The sequence below is a fragment of the Panthera pardus genome, unplaced genomic scaffold, assembly GCF_024362965.1.
Source record: "Panthera pardus isolate Hobbes unplaced genomic scaffold, ASM2436296v1 HiC_scaffold_8, whole genome shotgun sequence".
In the NCBI taxonomy this organism is placed as follows: domain Eukaryota; kingdom Metazoa; phylum Chordata; class Mammalia; order Carnivora; family Felidae; genus Panthera; species Panthera pardus.
The window spans coordinates 130,638,533-130,660,885 of NW_026527013.1; the positions used below are offsets into that span (position 1 = coordinate 130,638,533).

The 22,353-nt window shown below is 40.7% G+C and overlaps 2 protein-coding genes and 1 long non-coding RNA gene across 3 annotated transcripts in view; 2 read left to right on the top strand and 1 right to left on the bottom strand.

The window, feature by feature from the left end:
• The window catches only part of IFRD1 (interferon related developmental regulator 1), a 21,227-nt gene extending 15,070 nt beyond the window's left edge, over positions 1 to 6,157 (top strand). The window contains exons 10-12 of the mRNA XM_053896971.1: positions 3,475 to 3,603; positions 4,000 to 4,095; positions 5,865 to 6,157. Of these exons, the coding sequence (XP_053752946.1) occupies positions 3,475 to 3,603; positions 4,000 to 4,095; positions 5,865 to 5,954 (315 nt within the window). The 3' untranslated portion in view covers positions 5,955 to 6,157. The remainder of the gene's footprint in view (positions 1 to 3,474; positions 3,604 to 3,999; positions 4,096 to 5,864) is intronic.
• Positions 5,956 to 10,913, bottom strand: LOC128775497 (uncharacterized). Its single transcript, XR_008420200.1, has 2 exons — positions 10,818 to 10,913; positions 5,956 to 7,116 (listed from the first exon to the last, which is right to left on the bottom strand). It is a non-coding gene; the product is annotated as an uncharacterized LOC128775497 (long non-coding RNA).
• LSMEM1 (leucine rich single-pass membrane protein 1) lies at positions 7,110 to 21,607 on the top strand. The gene is made up of 4 exons (XM_019418081.2): positions 7,110 to 10,376; positions 14,805 to 14,933; positions 16,668 to 16,796; positions 20,995 to 21,607. The coding sequence occupies exons 2-4, from the start codon at positions 14,810 to 14,812 to the stop codon at positions 21,123 to 21,125; spliced, it is 384 nt and encodes a 127-aa protein (XP_019273626.1). The 5' UTR covers positions 7,110 to 10,376; positions 14,805 to 14,809; the 3' UTR covers positions 21,126 to 21,607.
• Positions 21,608 to 22,353: the final 746 nt, after the last annotated feature.

The following is a 22,353-nucleotide window of genomic DNA, read 5'->3' on the forward strand; positions in this document are numbered from 1 at the left end:
TATTGCCTACCCGTCAGTACTTTTAAGCAAAGACCTTTGTATTCTCCCTAGGAAGCCTAGGTGCTAAAAACTGAAATAACAAAACCCAGCATTTAAGTAATGTTTTAAAATCATCTGATACTTGAGTACCTTCTACAGTCTTCTAACCTGTTTCAATCTACCTGGCAAATAAATTGATTTAGAAACCTTCAGGGATTCGATTAGAAGGCACAGTTAAAAGGAACTGCAGGTTAAGGGCAGTTTTACTGTGGAGAATACCAAAGTCATTAACATTTTCTTTTATTCCTTTTTTTTTGGTTTGACCAGGTAAGAAATATTTCTTGCACATAAAGGATAAATATCTCAGGTTCTTACTATCCAGTAGGGCAGCTCATTTAAGAATAAGTGTGTCACCAGAGTCTTCAACCTGGCGTGTATATGAAAATTTAGAATGGTAATTAAAAAAAGTAAAGATGCTAAGATCCCATTCAGGTCCAGTTTTGAAATAATCCAGTGATTCTCATGCATAGCCTGCTTAAGAACTTTGTTCATTTTAATCCAAGTAAAACTTAGGGTATAAATTAGTATAGAGATCTTCAGGGATCTATGCATTCCAGTTAATGCTAACTCTAATTACATTATAGTAATATTTTATATTTACTCTGGTTTTTAGAATCTGAAAAATAAAAGCCCCCAAGCTCGAGCAGACATCTATATTAAAAATTGATCCTTTTGATCTTACAATTTTAGTGTGGTGGTGTCCCCAAATTAAGCAAGGCATTTTCTTGAATAACTACAAACTACTCCTCTATTTGGATAATGTCACCGCCAAAGATAAGATAATGGAGTGTTCTATGTTTTCTGGATTAGACCTGATGTTAGATTTTCTGTCTTGATGTATCCTTTCTGGATCAAAGATTTTAAGGCTCAGCAGGATCTGAGCAGACCCTGTTGACAAGCCCCTCGACCTGAGCAGCCACAGCACGCAGCACTGATTGTCCTAAGACACAAGCCAGATCACAGTGCACACCAGCCTTCACAGGCCTCTCGTGTGCCCCAACCCCTGCCCAGCACCTCCTACAAGTGAAAGCCCTTTCTTTGCCTCATAATTCTTCCCTGCAGTGCTCTCCCCTTAGGCCTTCTCCACCCTCCCCTCTCCACCTCAGGATTTCCCTTCCTCCCCTGCCCTTTGCCTGGGTTCCCTCTTCTCCAGCTCTGCTTCAGTGTACCTGCTGAAGAAAGGTCTGTCCTCACTGCCTTGCTAAGTGTTCTTGTTTCTTAACTTTCACTGGAACCCAGCTTTCTCTGAAGGACCCTGCTTCCTTGATGGATCTTTTCAATGAAGCTGATTAAACTGCCATAGAGGAGAGTTCTCCATTTTAGGTGTGCTTGTTGCTGCCCATCCTTTCTTTTCATCTGGAAATCTTTCTTTAAGCTCATGTATTTCTTAATCAGCAAGCATTTAATACGTTAGGTGCCTTGATATAAAGTTTTCTTATTTCTGTTCCATTATAACACTTAAGCAACACAGTTATTTTTTTAAGGAAAAATGGAGACCAAAGGCAGAAAGAACAGTAAGTAGCACAGCTGGAATTTGAACCCATTGTACTGTGCCATCAACAGGGCCACATGCTGCAGATAGGTCAAGTGAGAGAGTGAAGGAAGTGTCCATTGGATTTGTCAATTCGGTCATTGGTGGGTGACCTTTATAAGAGCAGCTTCAGTAGAAGGATGTCAGGAAAGCTTGACTGAAGGGGATTGGAAAGTGAAGCAGTGGAGATGTTGTGTTTTGACTGTTCTTTTTTTTTTTTTTTTTTTTTAACGTTTATTTATTTTTGAGACAGAGAGAGAGCATGAATGGGGGAGGGTCAGAGAGAGGGAGACACAGAATCTGAAACAGGCTCCAGGCTCTGAGCTGTCAGCACAGAGCCTGACGTGGGGGTTGAACTCACGGACCGCGAGATCATGACCTGAGCCGAAGTCGGCCGCTTAACCGACTGAGCCACCCAGGCGCCCCATTTGACTGTTCTTTTTAAAAACGTGGCTGTAACTGGAAGGGGAAAGGGTCCATCACTGGATTGTGGGAGGGTTTTGTTATTTTGTTTTGTTTTAGATGCTGGGTGTTTTAGATACTCCCTTTATGGGAGAAGGAACCAGTGGAGAAGGGAGCATTTGAAAATACAAGTTTATAATTTTAGTTTGAGGGTATGATGATAGATTGAGAGTATGATGTAAGGAGTATGATTTGCCTTGAATCGGAGAGATTTAGGAGAGGAATAGGTTATGATGCAGATGAGTTTAGACAGAGCTCTTTCCTGGTGTCTCAGTGTTTCTGAAATAAGAACGGCTGATATAGTAGAACCCTGTTGGGTGTTTTTTCAGTTGTTGTGACAGACCAGGCAGTTTGTGCTTCACAAACATGCTTTATCTTAACACTTCTCATAACTCTGTGGTATAGGTATTGAAGGCTCCACTTTACAGGCAAGGGAACAGACCCAAAGGGGTTAAATTAGTTGCCAAAATGACAAGACAGTGAATGGCACACCCATGTAAGTCTAGATTTCATGTTCTTTTCTATCACATTATATAATGTGTCTGCTGAGAAGGAAGGGGGCTAGGTAGATGTCGGGGAGCTGATTGAAGTGGTCAAGTTCCATCTCCTTTGTTCTGTCCCTGTGGTGATCAGCTGCTCTCTTCCTAGTTACTCTTTCATAATCCTGATTCATTAAAGAATGGAGCAGCCAGTTTTTTTTCATCCCAAGTTCTGCCCCTGTTCTGGGTGACTCCTCTCTACATTTGGAGGGCCCTTTCCTGTATTTGTTTCAATGATCTTTACTTCCATTTCCTTTATTTCCTTGATTCGCTAGATTCCCACTCATGATTGTACTTTAGAAATTGTCTTCTGGAAAAATCGTTCCATCTCTGAAGTCTTAAACTCCATTTGTTAACCTCTCATTTTTTTAGTAAGTCTGCTCTGAGACCCTTGGAGCCCTCTTGTTGCTGGTACTCTACTTTTTGGTTGGTCTGTTATGTCAGTTCCATTTATCTTCCCTTCCTTCCGTTGACCCCCGCTTCTTCTCAGTTTCACTCCTGGTGTGTGGGGGCATCTTGTCTTCTGACTTGTCTTGCAGCATCCTGCTCCTCTCTCCCCACCTCACCCTGTATTTGTAGACCAATATAGATACCTGATTTTTTTCTTCAAGTTTGTTGAGTGTTACTGAAATTTAAAGACATTCACAACACTGTGGTTTTGCCAATAGTATTTATCCGAACTTGGTTGTGCCTTCAAGTCTACTATAAATAGACAAGTTCTGTACCCTTATATTAGGATAATACTTGCTAGTCTGCTCACATCTCAGGGGTGGAGGTATCGGAGTTAGCAGTTTAAACCATATTGTTTACTTGTAAATGTGTCTGTTTAGAAATTGTGTTTCTGTAGGATCTTGTGAAGCCATCTTCATTCCTCTTAAAATTTTTGGTTCTTCTGTTGGCTAGGAACGGGATTTTCCAACAGAAACTGTTAAATTTGGTCCTGAACGTATGTATATTGATTGCTGGGTCAAAAAACATACCTATGACACCTTTAAGGAAGTTCTTGGTTCAGGAATGCAGTACCATTTGCAGGTGAGTGTGAGTGACCTCTTTTCTGTATGTTTGTTTTTAAATTAGGGAGCATTTTGGAATGTAGTTCACTTAATGAGCTTTTGAAGTTAGTTGGATATGGAGATGCTTTCAGCATGGTACAGAGTTGCATTTATTTTTTTTAAAGTAGAATTGATAAGTAGGCAACTTTTTGGTGGAGCATCTGTAAGTTTTGTAGACGACTTTTGCTTATGTAACTTTCTTGGATTCGAGGCATTGGAAACAACTTAGTCTCATAAAGAGAGGAAAATAAGTGACCCAAGTACTTATTTGTAAGCTCCACATAACTTCTATTAATCAGATTTCACTTTATGTAGTAAAAAAGAGCTGATATTTGATAATGAGCCTGATTTTATTTACCTTTCTGTTTTACCGAAGTCAAATGAATTCCTTCGTAATGTATTTGAACTTGGACCCCCAGTGATGCTTGATGCTGCAACACTTAAAACCATGAAGATTTCACGTTTTGAAAGGGTAGGTTTTGTTTTTGTTTTCATCAGAACTCAATGCAACAAAGAAAAGTAGACCGAGGCTTTGATTATACCAGGTGATAGGTATTTAGCGGAGTCTACGGGCTTGTAGTGCTTTATGATGTTTCAGACACAGAATAGCTGTATTAAAATTGTAGACGCTTTATTAAAATTGTAGACACTTTATTTAGAGTATCGGGAGTTATAATGAATAATTTTTATCTATAATCCTATTAGCACAGAAATTATTTTCCTTTCTTGATTTCTTTTATTCTGTTAACTTTTTATAGTTATGAATCAGTACACAGTGTCTTTTGTATCAGATAACTAAGCCTACTTAGTAAGTACCAGATTCATTTTGCAAGCTGAGAAAACATGTGCTCAGAGAGTTTGTAACATTAAGTACTAATTAATGTAATTTCACTTAACATTTCCAAAATCCTTAATTATATTTTTATGTTTTTATTGAGGTGAAATTCACATAACCTAAAATAAACTATTTTAAAGTGTAGAATTCACTGGGGCGCCTGGGTGGCTCAGTTGGTTAAGTGTCTAACTTGATTTCAGCTCAGGTCATGATCTCACACTTCCATGAATTTGAGCCCTGCGTCGGGCTCTGTGCTGACCCTGTGGAGCCTGCTTGGGATTCTGTCTCTCCCTCTGCCCCTTCCCTATTCATGTGTGCATTCTCTCTCTCTCTCTTTGTCTCTCACTCTCAAAATAAATAAACATTAAAAAAATGAAGTGTACAATGCAGGGCATTTAGTATACTCAACAATGTTGTGCAACTGTCATCTCTGTTTAGTTTCAAAATATTTTCATCACCACAAAAGGAAACTTATATCCATTAAACATTCCCTTCTCATCCCTCCCCACCCCCCCAAGCTGCTGGCAACCACTGATATATGCTTTCTGTCTCCATGCATTTACCTATTCTGGATATTTCATGTAAATAGATTCCTAAAACGTGACCTTTTGTGTGACTTTTTTCATTCAGCCTCATGTTACCAATGTTCATCCATATTCTAGCATGTCCCAGTGTTTTAGTACTTTTTGTGGCTGAATAACACTCCATCATGTGGATACACCACGTGATTATCCGTTTATCAGTTGATAAACTTTTAGCTTGTTTCTGCTTTTTGGCCATTGTGAATAGTGCTACTGTGAACATTTGTGTACATGTTTTTGTTAGAGCACCTGTTCTCAGTTCTTTTAGGTATATACATAGGAGTGGAGTTGCTGGGTCATAGGGTAGTTTTGTGTTTAACTTTGTAAGGAACTGCCAAACTGTTTTCTACAATGACAACCATTTTGCATTCCCACCAGTAGTGTATGAGAGTTCCAATTTCTGTATCCTTATCAACACTTTTTATTCTGGCTTTTTTTGTTTTATAGCCATACTAGTGGGTGGGAAGTGCTTAACTATATTTTTATAGACTATAGTTAATCATTTTTATAGCCACATAATTGATGATTAGGTATTTTAATATTAATATCTTTACATATATTTCTCTTTTGAATCCCTTCTTGGACGAAATCTTTACATGGGAATACAGGGCTGGATTATGACTCTTTGATATGTACTGCCAAATACCTTCTAAAGTTATTGTATCATTTGTAATTGTTTCCAGTAATGAATGAAGGCATGTAGCTATTACACACACATTTGACAACATTTTTATGATTTTAAAATGTTATGATTTTAAAATGTTAAAATATAAGAATATTTTAAGCTTTAGTGATTCACTTGTATTTTCCTTTCCTTCATTTCAGCATCTGTATAATTCTGCAGCCTTCAAAGCTCGAACAAAAGCTCGAAGCAAATGTCGAGATAAGAGAGCAGATGTTGGAGAATTCTTCTAGATTTTCGGCACTTGAAGATCACTTTCTAATTTTTTTTTTTTTTGGTAATTTCTAATGTATTTAAACTAGAGATAGTTTTTATCTTGGGTTAACATAGATGGCTTTTGTAGCAGGGGTTATAATTTAATGTACAATATTGCAAATGGTGAGTTCTGGTTATTGAATATTCTCTGTAAATATAATCAGTAAACATAAATAAAGTATTTGTAATGTTTGGTCATTTCTATTTATGAAGAGCAAAAATGTGTTACTGTACTTGATTTCATAATGAGGAAACCTATCACCCAAGTTTAAATTTCTTATACTGTAGTTGTCCAAAAATATTGATTAAAATGTTGTAAATATACAAAGTACTTAATATACTAGACAAGTGAGTTTTGGATACAATTTTGGGAGCTAATTCTTTTAGAATTCTGCTATATTTTAATTATTAAATGGGACCTAATCATTTTAGTTCTGTCACTGGGGTTGACGAAGCATGAGACCTTAGAGCTACTCTGAAAGGCCATTTGGTCTTTGAGACCAAAGCTAGTGGGAGTTCACGAGGAGTTCAGCATATGCCAGAAAGGCTGCCAACCTTGACCTCTGAGGGCAGTAACACATTTTACCTGCTATAGTCTTACATTTTGAAATAAAGATCTTTTCACACTAAAAGTGCTTCTTTTCTAGTAGAAGAAACATTTATGGGTTTGAGGTACAAAGTTCAAAATAACCAACCTAGATAGGGGGAGAGAGACAAAACTCACTTGTATATTTGGAAGCATGAAGATAGGTGAAAGAATGTAGCAATGTCATTGGGTATATCACTGTAGAATAATACTTAGCGCCTCATTGGGATTCTAGTTACTGATTTGTTTGGGTTTAGTGCAGAAAACAGTACTAAGAGGCTTCAGGGGGGGTAACCTGTACACAAGAGAAGAGCCCAGATCCGTGAAGGTGTTCTTCCCAAACCAGGGCTCTTCCTCCCCGACATTCTCAACAACTCCTGGGACGTTTTGATGTAGCTTCTTGTTGAAACCGTATTATCTGGCCTGTAGAGTCCCTGTAGCTGTGGCAAGCGTGAGTCCCATCTCTCAGTTTTGGTGCAGAGGAAAACTGCCTCGGAATCCAGAACCGGAGTTCGCTGTTGCCACCTTCTTGTGCTCCCAAGTAGGTCAGAATCCTGGAAAAACGATTGCAAGTAGTTATCGCTCGTAAATTTTCAATTTCATATATGTATACTATTTTTAAATAAAAATTTTTATTAATATGATGTATATACATAGTTGAATGGTACCTCAGGGATTGTAAGGGGGAAAGTTAGCTCCCTGCTCCATCCTTTTCCATTTCACAGGGGCTGTTTCAGCCTTTGGTGTTTTTCCTAGGGCCTTGGTTTCAGATTTCTAAGTAATATGCTTATACTGTTACTGGTTTACTATGTTTAGACATCTGACAGCTTCCTATTTGATAGATGATTTTTCCTTTTTCCTTTTTTCTCATTCTGGTATTTTTCCTTAAATTGGCATCGTTGGATTATAGTGGCCATATCTCTATGTTCATTCCTGAATGAGTTACCTGTGCTTCCTTACCATTCTCAACACTTTGTGTTGGTTTTACATTTACATCACTAATTCTTCCGAAACAGTCCCAAATATGTAAAACTTTTTAAGATCAATTTTCCACAGGGTCAAAGCCCAACCGTATACCTGTTTCAGTCTAAACTACTTTCTTTCTTATCCATGTATATGTACAACTGTTTTTGAGACTTCATCATCCTGGGATATGTTTTCCTCCCTTGGGTTGGAGTCCACGTTTTCTGGACCCTGTGTCTTTGTTCTTAGATTGCTTGGTAGAGAACACTTCCTTCAGTGAAGGAATGGGTGCCTAGAGGCTCAATTACTTAGACTACCGCATGCCTGAAAGGTAATATGGCTTGGTATATAAAATTTTAGGTAGAAAATCAAATTCAGAATTTTGAAGACCTCGCTCTATTGTAATAAAACTGTTGTGCAATTTTTATTTCGTTTTGTTATTGGAGGCACCTTAGAGTTGTAAAATTCAGCGATAACTCTGCTTTGGTGGGCCCTGACCCTGCCCAGCCCCCCTCACCTACCCTCTGCCCCCCCCCTCCCCCCCCCCCCCCCCCCACAAAACCCACACATACACACTTTGTCCTGGAACCCCATGAAATAACTAGAACCGCTGAATTGAGCCTCTGGCTTTATTTCTTAATCATTTATTTGTGGGGGGGGGGTAGATTTCTATAACGCAGTTTTTCAATCTTTATGAAATCACCTCCCTGGATTTAGCTCCATACTTCATTCTTGCCTCCAATTCCTAAGCCCGCCTGAGTTCTGCCGTTCTACACATGCGGGTAACGACCACTCTCTTTTCCGTATTCAATACATTTGTTGGAATCTTGTTCAGTATTATTTCTTCCAATTTTAATTCTTGTGGTTTTCTAATTTTAATTCCTATTCTGCCTTTTTAATGGGGTTTTAGGAGGAAGAAGAGAGAAATGAGTTAATCTGTATATTAAATTTATGGATGGGTACATCTCCATGAAATTTATAGATAGTTGCTAGACAAGGATTACTGGGGCTTCAATGTATAAAAATAATTGAGTTTTCTCAAAAGTAGCAAAATGGTATATGATAGTTCATATCATATGAACCAGTTCATTCCTTGGTTCTTGATTAATCTTGCTGGTTTAAAGGAATTTAAAATGGTCCCTGCCTACTCAGTTCTTAATGTTTTGAGGCTCAAGCATTAATTTTGAAGCAACCAGCATCCATGATTCAAGTCTGTGATGGCATTTACTGAATTTCCTGGGAGTTGAATCTAGATATGGTAAAATAAAGTGTTTGAAATAAAAACCAAGAAATATTTAAAAGTGCCCCCAGATTATTTCAGGTGAGAATACCTATTTTCTTCTTATGACTGAACTCTTCTTGATGTGATCTTTCAAGTACGTAATAGATAAAATGAGGTATGTATGTCATCTTTCTTTGCTCTCACGTGCTTCTCCAGAAGTCTAATTAATCGCAAGCCATAAGAACTTTTCATCCCTTTCCCTGGTTGAATTCAGACTTTGGGGTAAGGAATTGCTTAGGCTACATTTTCCTCATCCCTGAAGGGGGACTGATAGGGTTGTAAGGTTACAGGAGTGAGAAAAACATACATAGTACATATTCAGAATGAGGCTGCTGTTTCTTCAGAGGTTTGATGGTTTAAGACTGATCAGGTAGCTAGGAGATTTATAAACAGGCTGATAATATAACAGCAAACAGACATTTTCATTTTTCAAGAAATTTGGCATAGCTTTTTAATGTATAATGTACCTCTGAGGAGACAGTTACTAGTTATATTGCTTCCTCCGTGAACTGGTCCCCTGGTACAGATGAAGCTTAAGGAAATGGCATTCCTTTCCCCTAAATGTAGACCGAGGTCCATACTAAATATAAATGTAAAGAAAGTTCCGTGAAGCAAACATTTTCTGATTGACGTACAAACTGTTTCAAAGATCCATAGATGTGTCCATCTAGATGTGCAATGGAAGGTAGGTTTGGAAAGGACTGCGTATCTGATTACTGCCCAGCCCTTAGTGTCCTGCCAGGATAGTTTGTCCCTGTAGCCTGCGAATGGGACTCACAGGATGGCAGTCCTCACTGTAGCTCCTCTCATGTACACCAGAGGGCAGGCGCTCCTTGGCGTGCCTGTGCGGGAACCCCATGAGAGAAAGTCTGGCATTTCTGAGAAAGCGGATGCATAAAAACTCAGAATAAATAAAGGCTTTGAGTAGAAAGGGAAGTTGATGAGACACAGTGCTTCTCTCTTCTGCAGCGGGTCTGTAGCCATACAATCTCCCACTCGCAATCTTTTTTTGTAGCTTCTGGAAGCACTCGGAGTTCTCTGACGTGCCATCATCCCAGTTAGTATCACAACCTTTCTCTGTCGCTCTTTATTGCAGTCCTCTGGTTGGTCTGGAGTCCTGTCAGAATGGCAGCTCCGGTCCGCTACTGGATATTTATATATGGGAGCATACCGTGGCAGAAGTGCTAGAAATGTGTCCGCTTACCCGGTCCCATCAGCCAAATAAGGACATTAACTTCGGTCCAATAACAACCTCAACAGTTACCAATTGAATCAAGGCATGGTGGCTTTTTCTTTTTAAAGCATAGTTTCAGTAATATAGTCCCTAAAAACCTTAGACATTGCATAAAAAGTATTTGGAAATCTTACACTGCTTGGCTAAATTAACACTAAATATAGACCAACATCATGCCGGGGTTTATGGGCCTTGTAGGAGCACCCGTTCGCTGAAGGAAGGCAAAGACAGGACTACAGAATTCATAGAAAGTTTTACTATAGTTGCTTCTGAATAGTATTTTTTTTTCTTTCTTTTCTTTTCTGGTAACCTAGCAGTCAAAGCTCACATTTTTTGTAAGTAATTTGCATGCTATTACTCTACCGACACCGAATTATGATTCTTGAGGCTGGGATGTTTTTTGTTGCATGTGCTCTGTGCTTTAAACTTTTGATAGAAATGATTTAGACTTGATTTAAAAAATTAATTCCTGAATGTGAAGAGGCACTGACTCTGAAATGGAATTAAAGAACAAATTACCATGACTCACTCAATAAAGCTTCCTATTAGCTTTGAATTAAACCCTATTATAACAATTTGGATTTTGTGGCAAGCAATACCGGTGTGTCATTTCTGTGCTTTGATATCGAGCACCCAGGGGAAAAAATAAAGAGCAAAGCAATTTTTCATAGACAACTCTTTTGTCGGAATATTTATTTGTAGCTGGTCAAAGAATTCTTAAATGATAAAAAGAGCTGTGAGCGTGATCTAAGCTGGAGGAAAATGAAATTACTTACATGTTTCAGTGCAAGGGATTAGAAAAGGCTCCGTTAAAAGGATACTGCTTTGGTCAATCTCAGAATAGTGAGCAAATTTGCACACCAGAGTTAGGGAGGAGGGTTGAGCTACTGTGATGCAGAATTTAGTAACACTTTGGCTTCTCCAGCCCTGCTGCTTGTTCCCAGGTGCCCTTATATGGAGATGCCAGAGATAGCAGCAACTGGTGTCAACAACAGTGGGTCCTGGCTTCGGGGCATGTGATCCTGGATCCATTTACTCACAGAGCCATTTATAGGCTCTTGGTGGCCATGAACCACAGACACCCAATCCCATTTTCTTTGCTAGTTATTTTTCATTTGCATGTTGTAGTTCATTTAAAAGTACATGAAAATGGCATCTATTTATATTATGACTTTACCCTGAGGAAGAAATTTACTTTCAGGGCACGTCATAGCTTACTCTAAGTTGTTGCCTCAGTGATTTTGGATTTGTTGTTGCACTGAATCACCTTTTTCAGTGAGTAGCAAGGCTGATCATTTGGAGATTTAATTAGCTGCACTGCTCCTAGGTTAGTTTTTGTGGCTACGATTTTCTAGTTGTTCCTCCACTTTGTAACCGTTGATTAAGCTCCGGTATGAGATTTGAGCAATAGCAATTCCATTCCTAAAGGGGAAGCTAAGGCTTAAGGACGTTGAGTCAGAGATCCAAAAATGAACCACGTGCCAGTCACCACGCCTAAAATAGAAGCCATGGCTGGAATGATGATTCTATGATGTGACATACAAACCTTTATTGCTCATCAAATATTAGTACTCAGGATAATAAAGTATAAGAGATGATAAAATACAAAGCATTTCTTTGTAGAGTAGAATTTCTTTGAAGAGTAGAATCTGTGACCATGCATCAGTCATTGCTTATGATTTTATCTGTGAAAGGATAAGACTTGATTGATCTCTAAGACTCCTTTATTTTATATGCTGATGCTGCTTTTTAAAAAACGATCACTTCATGTCATTCCCTTAGGACTATTCCATGAAGTATATTTGGAATTCAGTAATATCAATATCAATGCTTCAGTAATATCTAATCTAAAATACTCTGAGAATTACATATTTTTGTTAATTAAAATTTCAGGATACCTGGAACACCTTGTTTAGTTATTAGCTTTGACTGATAAAAAGTTTAATTAGTCCATGTTTTTCTTAGGGTTTCAGGAGCATATTTTTTTACAAGTACTAGTGGGTTTTAGGTATGACTGGGGAATTCCTGGTTTTTAATGTTTCAGGATGCAGTTTACCCTGTTTATTTAAAATTTTTTTTTTAACGTTTATTTATTTTTGAGACAGAGAGAGAGACAGAGCATGAACGGGGGAGGGTCAGAGAGAGGGAGACACAGAATCTGAAACAGGCTACAGGCTCCAGGCTCCGAGCCGTCAGCACAGAGCCCGACGTGGAGCTCGAACTCACAGACCGCGAGATCATGACCTGAGCCGGCAGCTTAACCGACTGAGCCACCCAGGCGTCCCCAGTTTACCCTGTTTAGTAAATGGCTGATCCTTTTTCAGATCTGTAGGTGTTCGCAACTTTTTTTTTCTGAATTTGTTTTCTCCTAACTCTATCTTTCTTCATTTTGCAACTGCTATTAAAGGAAAGATTTTTAATGTTAACAGTAAGTAAACAGTGTGTTGCTTCATATAAATGAAGGCACAAAGTTTATTGACTTTACCAGAGTCCAGATAGATATCACATGAGGATTTTTATCCTCAGTTTCTTTCTGTCATTGCATTTATTATTAACTGCCTCAAATTCTTTTGTAAATGGTGAGCTTCAAATCGTAAATAAAATATTTTAGCTGTTCCAACTTAACGTAAGTCATGGCTTATACATTTGACACTGAGTATTTGAAGAATAGGATTGGTGCCCACCCTGAGGAGTTCTCAGTCAACCAGGAAAGTCAAAGATGTAAGCAGTAAATGTTGTAAAATAGAATGTGTGTTCTGATGGAAGAAGGTACCACATCCAGCAAAAGCACAAAGGAAAGGCAGGTTGATTCTTCGAGAGATGAGGTTTGAGCCAAGTCTTGAAAGAGGGTTAGGGAGGCACCTGCGTGGCTCAGTTGGTTAAGTGTCTGACCTCAGCTCAGGTCATGATCTCGCGGTCCATGAGTTCGAGCCCTGCGTCAGGCTCTGTGCTGACAGCTTGAAGCCTGGAGCCTGCTTTGGATTCTGTGTCTCCCTCTCTCTCTGCCTCTCCCCCACTCAGGCTCTGTCTCTCAAAAATGAATAAGCATTAAAAAATAAAAGGAGAAGAGGGTGAGGGAGGGATGTGGAGAGGAAAGGGAAGACACAGTGAACTCTGAAGCAAGAGGTCTGCTTCCGGCTAGCTCTGCCTCTAAGTAAATGTGTGGTGTTGGGCATTCACCAGCTGAGCATCCATTTCCTCCTCTGTGGGAAGGAGGGGGCCAGACTAGAGCGTGTCTACAGTCCCTTTCACATCAAAAAGTCCCTATGTCACCATTGGACTCATTTTATGAAGAGAGACCACCATGAAAGAGACAGTTTTGATGGTAATTTGAATTTGTCTTCCTAGAGCCCTTTATTTCATGTAATTAAAAGGGCACACATTCTCTGTTGTGCTAGAAGAGACCTAATAAAACAGACTTTATAAATAAACCCATTCGGGCTTTTCAGGTTTGCTGGAAGTGCTGTCATCAGAAAATATTACCTTAAATGTCAACCTCAGTTTTAAAATTCTTTACTATGGAAGTGGCCTCAATCTAAGGAAATTCGGAGGAAAGAGCCCTCAGACGTCCCGGAGTTTAGCCTCCGATCCGCTGCGCGGTTCCTCTTTATAGCACCCTAGCCTGCGAAGATTTTTGTCTTGAGGACTCCCTGCCAGCATCTAATGGCTAAAGAATACATGTAAGGTGGAGACTCATATATACCATATCGAGCGAGAATGTAAAAATCGCAGTTATGTTTTAAAGCCTCATGCAATTAGGATGGTTTGCGGTAATATTCTCTTGCCCTCTCACAATCTGTCTTTGGGCCACAGGCCGACTAGCTTAGTTTTACCTTTCCGTATGTTTATACATAGTTTTCTTGTCCAAAGGATTTGAGGCATCTCACCAGAATATAAACAATGTGATAAAAGAAAACTATTTTATTTTTTCAATTTTTATTCATTTTTTGAAAGAGAGAGAGACAGAGACAGAGAACAAGTGGGGGAGGGGCAGAGAGAGAGGGAGACACAGAATCTGAAGCAGGCTCCAGGCTCTGAGCTGTCAACACAGAGCTCGACACGAGGCTGGAACCCATGAACTGTGAGATCATGACCTGAGCTGAAGTCGGATGTTTAACTGACTGAGCCACCCAGGTGCCCCTAATTTTGTAATTTATTTTAAAATAGTTTTCTTGCGGCACCTCAGTGAGCTTGGGCAGCTCAATCAGTTAAGCAACCTACTTCAGCCGGAGTCACGATTTCATGGTTTCACTCCTCATGAGTTTGAGCCCCGAATCGGGCTCCACCCTGTCCGCACAGAGCTTTCTTAGGATTCTCTCTCTCCATTCTCTGCCCCTCTCCAACTCATGCTCATGTGCTCTCTCTCTCTCTCTCCCTCAAAATGAATAAATAAAAACTTAAAAAAATTAATGAAATAAAATAAATTACAAAATTAAAAAGCAGGCTCAGGGAAAATAGCGAGAATTAAGAAATCTGAGGAGAAGGAAAGAGGATATTCAGATAAGCAGGGTATAAAGGGCTCACATTGGGTGTCACAATTGAGTCTGAGCTTCCTGGCAAGCCAAGCAAAAAGAATAGGTACAACGTTGTCCCCAAAGGGAAATATTTTCTTCTGGACAAGCGCAGCTTTTCTAGACCTTCAGCTGGAAATAATGCATGTGGGTGGTTCTTTCCGTGCCTGTCCAGCTTCCTGTGGCCTCTGATTCTTGTGCAGTGGGGCTCCCAGAGCCGGCCTTCTGTTTAGTGTCAGTGTTTTCTTCCAGGAACTATGAATCATTCCCAGGACACCAGCTCTCGAGGCATGCCTGAAGATCGAAAGCTTTATATTGTGGATTCCATAAATGACTTAAACAGACTGACCCTCTGTCCTGCTGGCTCACAGCATCTGCTCCGTATGTGTGCCTCCCAGGCTTGCTGGCTCTTCCTGGCTTCTAGGCCCCCTAAAAATAGTAAAGGCTAATCTGGACCTGTGGGTGTGGTGGGTGGCAGGGTGGGCATTAGGAACAGCTCAGTGCTGGAAATGCTTTTTATTATTAGTCAACTTTTGTGTTAGTTCTCTTAATATTTGACAGGCTTATGGGCTTTCTTGGGTCCTAAGCAAGATTTGGAATATGTCTTCAAGAGTTCTGAGAAGTTTCTGTGGAGTGTTTCTCCCTGGGAAGGGCAGGGAAACTGCAGTGCTGGTCTTCCAAGAGGTTTGCTCATCCCCCTTGGCTGCTGTCGTGCCTTCCAGAGACCACGGCCAGGTCACGGTGGTGCCCACTTTCCAGGAGAAGTCTTACTTTGTAGTGCATTGCTGAGAAAATGCTCCACACATTCATCCAGATTTCAAGAAGTCATTAAATTTTGGGGGGGCATGAAGTCAACTTCATTTTCTACTTAAAAATCACAAATGGTCCCAATTAAAGGGTTAAAAAAGGAGGAGAAAGGCAAAACAAAAATCCTCTAAATACTAAATGTGTACTTTGTTCCCTAAATATTGTGAACGAGCTTTCTCAGATCATTCTGAGCCCCATTTTTCCAGTTTAAACTCTGACTTTCAAACACAGGCCTTAATTTTCTACTAGTCGTTTGTTCCATTCCCATTCTAAACTCAGGTAATTCCAAATTTATATCTATTATTCCCCTTCTAAATCCTAATTGAGGTCTTGCTTTTTTCTTCATTTTAATAGGTTCAGACTTTCATCTGCTTCTACTGCAGTCAAGTCTCCGCAGGAATAGGTGTTTGGGTACCAGCTTATGCCATTGCTTTGATTAGGAAGCAAAAGTTGTTGCGGGGTGACGCATGATGTATTTACACGGCCCAGGACCTAAGCCACCCACCTAGCTATTATCAAGTAGCACAGTGTGTGGGACCGATGCAAAGTAGGAGAGAATACAGAAAGGAAGTTAATGGTCTCCATGACCCCAAGTTCCTACAGTGCTTATTTAATTTAATTTGGGTGTTCCTAGGCAAACAGGCCTTACAAAATGATGGCCAAATGCAGACACTTCATGCTTTAGCTGCTTTATAAGCATACTTGCAGTCTCAGTGTAACTGCACAACATTTAAAAGAACCTTGTTTGCCAAGCAGGTTCATCCCAAAGACAGCTCTGAGAAACCCAGATACATCCGGGCCATTTTTCTATTTAAATGGATGTCAGCTTAACTTACTCCTATGGTGAAAGGCATTTCTGGGAGATACCCTAGAGCATTCAGCCTTCCACTCAGCATAGGTGTCCCAGCCAGCTGTATTTTACTCCCCTGTCACTTCAGAGAAGAGGGCAATACAGTCTCCATCACTCTGAAAGCTTAACACACATATCCTCTCCTACCCATCCAAAGAAAACCCACGTCCTGCCTCTTCAGTATTAACACCATCTTCAAAGAACTTTCCAAGGAGAGTGCTAAACCCTGCTTATTTTTTTGACTACCAAGGATGAAGAAGGTAAAAAATTCACAAACAGCACCAAAGACATAAGTCCAAAGACATTCCTATGACATAAGTCACTTTCCAGGGTGATCACAGGGAAAAACGGGTGTATCCCTTACTCGGGTCTTTAACAGTGGGGGACTGTTCAGTTCTGCTGGCAAGGTGGATCCTGAGGAGTTTTTGTCATAGGTATTTTTGTTTGTTTCATGTTAGCTCTCCAGGAGAAAATCCCAGACGTTGGCACTAACTCAGGAAACGGAAGTCACAGTCTATTTTTTATGGGGCTGATAATTGTGCTGATTGTCAGTCTGGCACTGGTTTCCTTCGTGATCTTTCTAATAGGTAAGTACCACTGACACGTTCTTGTTTCTTAAATGCTCTTACTGTGTTGCTGGTTGTTTAACTTTGCTCCTGTGAGGAGTCCATGCTTTTTGGCAATTGCTGCTACACTGGAAAGACAGACGGCAAGTGCCTGACCCTGTGATTCTGGGGACGTAAGACCACAGTGCCACAAGTTCACGAACAAGGACATTAAATATTTCTATAACTTTCTTTTCTTTTTTTTTAAAGTTTATTTATTTATTTTTAGAGAGTGAGCGTGAGAGAGCGAGCAAACACAAGCACATTAGTGGGGGAGGGGCAGAGAGCGAGGGAGAGATAGGATCCCAGGCTGACAAAGCAGAGCCTGACGTGAGATCACCACCTAGGCCAAAATCAAGGGTCAGATCCTGAACTGCCACCCAGGTGTCTCTATAACTTTCCTTTCTTACTTGGGAGTCCCTGGCTGTCAAATGTTGATTCTAGTTTTTCTTAATCCAGTACGTAATTGCTCCATTAATTCAGGTCTCTACCATAGAGTCACATTCAGGTTTCGAACTCCTTCCCAGGTTTTCTCACTTCCCAGAAGTCTATTGGAAGCACTGAGGGCTTGTGCAAGGTCCCAGAGGCTGTGTTGGGGAGGTGATGAGGCCACTTCTTTCCTGTTTGACACTCCCCCGGGCTGTATGACGACCTGCCCTCCCTGCTCTCAGCCTGGGCCTGACCTCTGCCATTGAGTGGTGGCTGGGCTGTCCCACATGGCGAGACCCCCCAGACCTCAGGGCCACTCTCCTCTCTGCCTTGGCAGGGGCAGGGTGCTGTCCTTTCCTTCTGTGGGTTGCCCTCTCCCCTCAAACCCATCAGTTCTCTCTCTCAGCTAACCTCTGTGGGCCATTATCTGGATTTATTTCAGCTTCCTGCTGCCCTGAACCACGCCTTTTCCCCTGGGTCCTGAGGACCATCATTTATTTCTTCTGCCCTTTCCTGCTTTGCAGGCCCTGTAGCCTTCAAAAATCTTCAGTGAGAAGTGGAGCCCATGTCTTTGGAAGGCCTTTAATTTATTTATTTATTTTTTTTTTTTTTAAATTTTTTTTTAACATTTATTTATTTTTGAGACAGAGAGAGACAGAGCATGAACAGGGGAGGGGCAGAGAGAGAGGGAGACACAGAATCGGAAGCAGGCTCCAGGCTCTGGGCCATCAGCCCAGAGCCTGATGCGGGGCTCGAACTCACGGACCGCAAGATCGTGACCTGAGCCGAAGTCGGACGCTCAACCGACTGAGCCACCCAGGCGCCCCGGAAGGCCTTTAATTTAAATTCATTCAGGATTAAAGGAGGTAGTGGTGGTGATGATGGGGGGAGACAGGTGGGCAGGGGGTGTGGCTCTTTTACAGCCTCAGACCCCTTCTCTTCCCCAAACTCCCTTCTCCTTCTGGCTTTTTATCTAGCCTGGGGTTGGGGCAGGTGGGGAGGTGGGATATTTAACTGCTTCTCTCTGGCCCAGTCCATGCCCTCTCCAACTTAAAAGCTTCAGTGGGAACTATCCTTACAATAATGGTGCCCTTGTCTCTGACTGTCCATTGGATGTGGGTTGTTCCTGAATCTTCAGGGCCAGAAAAAGCCCATGCATTACTCTGACTTCTGAAATGTTATACCAACAAAAATTAATGCTCCAAATATCATTCTGCCACACCCATCTGGGGTAATAACCGAGTTAAACTAGCAGGAAATTTTAGATATCCCTATCAGCAGGAGAGCCACCCAAAGGAACTTCTCTCTTCTGTGGAGCGACGGGTAATGAGGTTAAAGGTAATGATGATAAGAAGTGCTATATATCGAGCACTCATTTTCCCAGGCACTGTGCTAAGTAACACTTGATGTCTGTTTGCTCACAACCTCGTAACAACTCTAGGTCGTATGATCTACTATTATTCTGGTTTTACCGGTGCTGACACTGAGGCTTCGGTTAATCACCGTGCCTGAGGTCCACAACTAATAAGTGCCGAATCAGGGCCCAAAGACACTCCTGCCTGACTTCAAAGAGCATGCACTTTATTACTGTCATTATACCCCTCTTGTATAAATGTGATTTATGTTATATTTGCTGCTGGTGTTTTACGTTGAGAGCAAAGTCATACGAAGAAAGAAAAAGAAGATATGAACAAAGAAGAATGTCTTTTTTTTTAATTTTTATTTTTTAACGTATTTATTTTTGAGACAGGGAGAGACAGAGCATGAACAGGGGAGGGTCAGAGAGAGGGCGACACAGAATCCGAAACAGGCTCCAGGCTCTGAGCTGTCAGCACAGAGCCCGACGCGGGGCTCGAACTCACGGACCGTGAGATCATGACCTGAGCCGAAGTCGGCCACTCAACCGACTGAGCCACCCAGGCACCCCAAGAAGAATGTCTTTCTTTGGGCTATTGCTCTGTGCCAGATACATAAATTCATTATCTTACATCTTTACCTCTTAAGATAGTATTTAGTATTTCTATTTTACTGACGTGAGACTAAGACCTAGAAATGTACCTCTCCATGTGTACCCTGCTAATCAGAGGCAGAACCAAGATTCAAACCCTGACCTGTCTGGCTCCAAAGCTTCCCTGCCCTCCATTGCCTATGTTGAAGAAATAAAACAAGGACTTCCTGTGGTTTTCAGACAAACCTTAACTCAGCCTCAGAGTGGAGTTGGCACAGGCCTCTGGAAATGAACTTGGCCTGTGCTCATCTTTAACAAAGAAACCATTTTGCTCTCAGTGGGATTTAGTGCAAATTTGTAGTCTTTTCACTGACGTGAAAGAACCTGTATTCTTTATAACTGGTATTTTTATGTAAGAGGGAAAAGACTTATTTTATACTTGATTACATTCTTATTAAACCATTGGACCTTATGTTTTTGTCATAATCTCTGTCCTAAAAAGGAATAATGGGCTACAAGAGTAGATTACTATACATGCCTCTGGTAACAAATTCTAGTGGCCAAGCAGTCTATTCCAGAGAATACTAGGTTCCTGGGATGTTGTTGTTGCCTGAGGGAAGAAGGATTCTATGGTCAAAGGAGGTTGATAATTGCTGAGTTAGATAATGCTCAAATTGTTTTTTTTTTTACTTCTTGTGAGTTTCCAAGAGGCAGATCAGTGCAAAATTTTTCTCTAACATTTTTGCACATGGAACTCTTTTTCTTTTTTGGAATTTAATTTGGAATCAGTGTATCGTGGAACACACTCAAGCCAGCCCGGCTGCTGCTTCCTTCTCTGTTTGACTTATGTTCCACTAGGAGGTTCCCAAGAGGGGAAAGGATATTATGTGTTATGAATTTACTTCAGTTTCACATTTTTCCCCAGAAGCAAGTGATTTTTCTGCCTGGCTCTGTAGTTAATCTCAATTAAGATCCTTCCTTCATGTCTTAGACCATAATTCATCCAGCATAGTTTTGCAGACATGGGGAAGAAGCAGCTTCTGGGCAACCATTTGTCCCAAGCCTGGAAGGGGAAGCTCTTCTATCTAGTTTACTTTCCCACATTAGTTTATCCACTAAGCCTCGTGGCATGCTACCAGCAACATTAGTTGGGGAAAAAAAACTTGCTTAAAATGGAAATAATAAGAAGCTCAAATATTAAGTATGGATTTTTTTGCTGCATTTCCTGGAAATTTTAACCTCTGATGAGTATGGAGTAACCTCCATAGCTTATTTTATTGCCAAGAGTTCTGTTTATTTTGAAAATACAGTCTCTGTTCTTAGGATGGTCCGAGGGGAATTACTACATGTTCATTTATGGACTGGTAATTCAGAACCAGCAGAGCTATGTCAAAATAGGCTGAAACCCAGAAAACCTCATTTCCCAACGAGGAGCCAAAAACCTCTGGAGAAGAGCGCTCTAAGAAGACGATGTAACAATCACTTCTCTGATATGCTCCCAATGAGACTAGCTGGTGGTTTCCTTTGGTGGCTCACAGTGAAGTTTCTCAGCCAAAATCTGTGTGGAGCTGCCAAAGGTAGTCGAGGCTGGGCCCAATAAATTGTAAAAGTAATGCACTTTGGTAGACAGCTTTAGTCTTCGGCGATTTCTCTCCCGGGCTTGTGGGCTGCGTGGGTTATTGGAGCAGGGGACTTGCCAAGGGGGCCTTTCAGCACTTGGCTAAGCACCAACACAAGGCACTAGCGGGTCCCGACGGAACACACTGGCTATCAATGTAACACAGTCTGTTTTCTGTTTTGAAGTTCAAACTGGAAACAAGATGGATGATGTGTCGAGAAGACTAACAGCTGAGGGAAAGGACATAGACGATCTTAAGAAAATCAACAGCATGATTGTAAAGCGACTCAATCAACTGGACGCGGAACAAAACTAAAGAAATGAGCTTCTAAAAGCAGCCGCCAGCACCTGAGCTCCGCGCTTTATTGGGTGTGCACGGGCTTATGAACTGAGCATGCGCATTTCTGCCGGCAACAGACCATCTGGTTAGTGATCCCAACCCTGGGGCCAAGTTAATGCTGTAGGGTTGGGAGCGACTCCAAGGCAAAGGGGTTTGGGGATAGCAACCAGAAAAAGGGCTCGTTGTATGCTGTGTCCTTCTGCTTTATTGGGGTTAAGGGTGGCCGTTATGGAGGAGAACCAATAGTAAGCCAGAGAATTTGGCTCTGTACGTACAACTTCTCTTACAAAAGGAGCTTTCATCACCAGAACAAGTTCCCTGTGCCAGTGAGGTTCATGGTGCCTCGTGCATCTTTATGAATTCCTGTGACAGCCTCATGGTTTCATTGAAGTATGTGTTTTCAAGGGAACCAGGTGTTAACTCTTTTCAATAAAAGAAAATTTGCTCAGGTGATTAAACTTTGACTCTTATTTCCCCAGGGACAGGGGGGTGGGTGGATTTCAGAGCTAGTTGCGTTCTGGTATTTGCTAGCAGTAGTTATATGTGTAATGGTAGGGTGGGGGTCAAAAGAGAGAGACTAATGTATTCAACTAATGTTTATTGAGCTCTTACTGTGTACAAACCATCTACTTTAGAAGAACTTCTGTTCGATTTGGGAACAAACAGAATGTATTGTTATATATAAATTATATAAGCTTAGTTGGCTTCCTTTCTCATGAAAAAAAAAATTCCTTCACTGTTCTGCTGATTAATTTTGAAGAAACTTCATAGGTTTGTGGTCGTTACTAAACTATAGTAGCAAATTGTATATTTGGAATATTTGGAACCTGCTCTGTTTTAGCACAAAAGGTAATGTATACAGTTTATGATCTAAGACATGGTGTGATATAAATAAGCTTAAAAAAGTAAATGAATCTTGGGACCCCTGGGTGGCTCAGTAAGTTAAGCATCTGACTCTTGATTTTGGCTCAGGTCATGATTCCAGGGTCTTGAGATCAAGCCCTGCTTTGGACTCTTCATTGAGCATGGAATCTATTTGGGATTTTCACTCTCTCTCTCTAATAATAATAATAATAATAATAATAATAATAATAATAAAAAATAATAATTGACTACAAAAATCACAGTGTTAGAAAATCTTTTATATAATACAAATATATTGCACAAGTTTATTGATGAATGTATTGTGATTCTGTCATTTTGG

Coding starts and splice junctions, on each gene's coding strand:
- LSMEM1 (XM_019418081.2), top strand. CDS start 14,810: ATGAATCATTCCCAGGACACCAGCTCTCGAGGCATGCCTGAAGATCGA. Junction 14,934..16,667: donor TGGCTCACAGCATCTGCTCC/GTATGTGTGCCT, acceptor GTTTCATGTTAG/CTCTCCAGGAGAAAATCCCA. Junction 16,797..20,994: donor CTTCGTGATCTTTCTAATAG/GTAAGTACCACT, acceptor TCTGTTTTGAAG/TTCAAACTGGAAACAAGATG.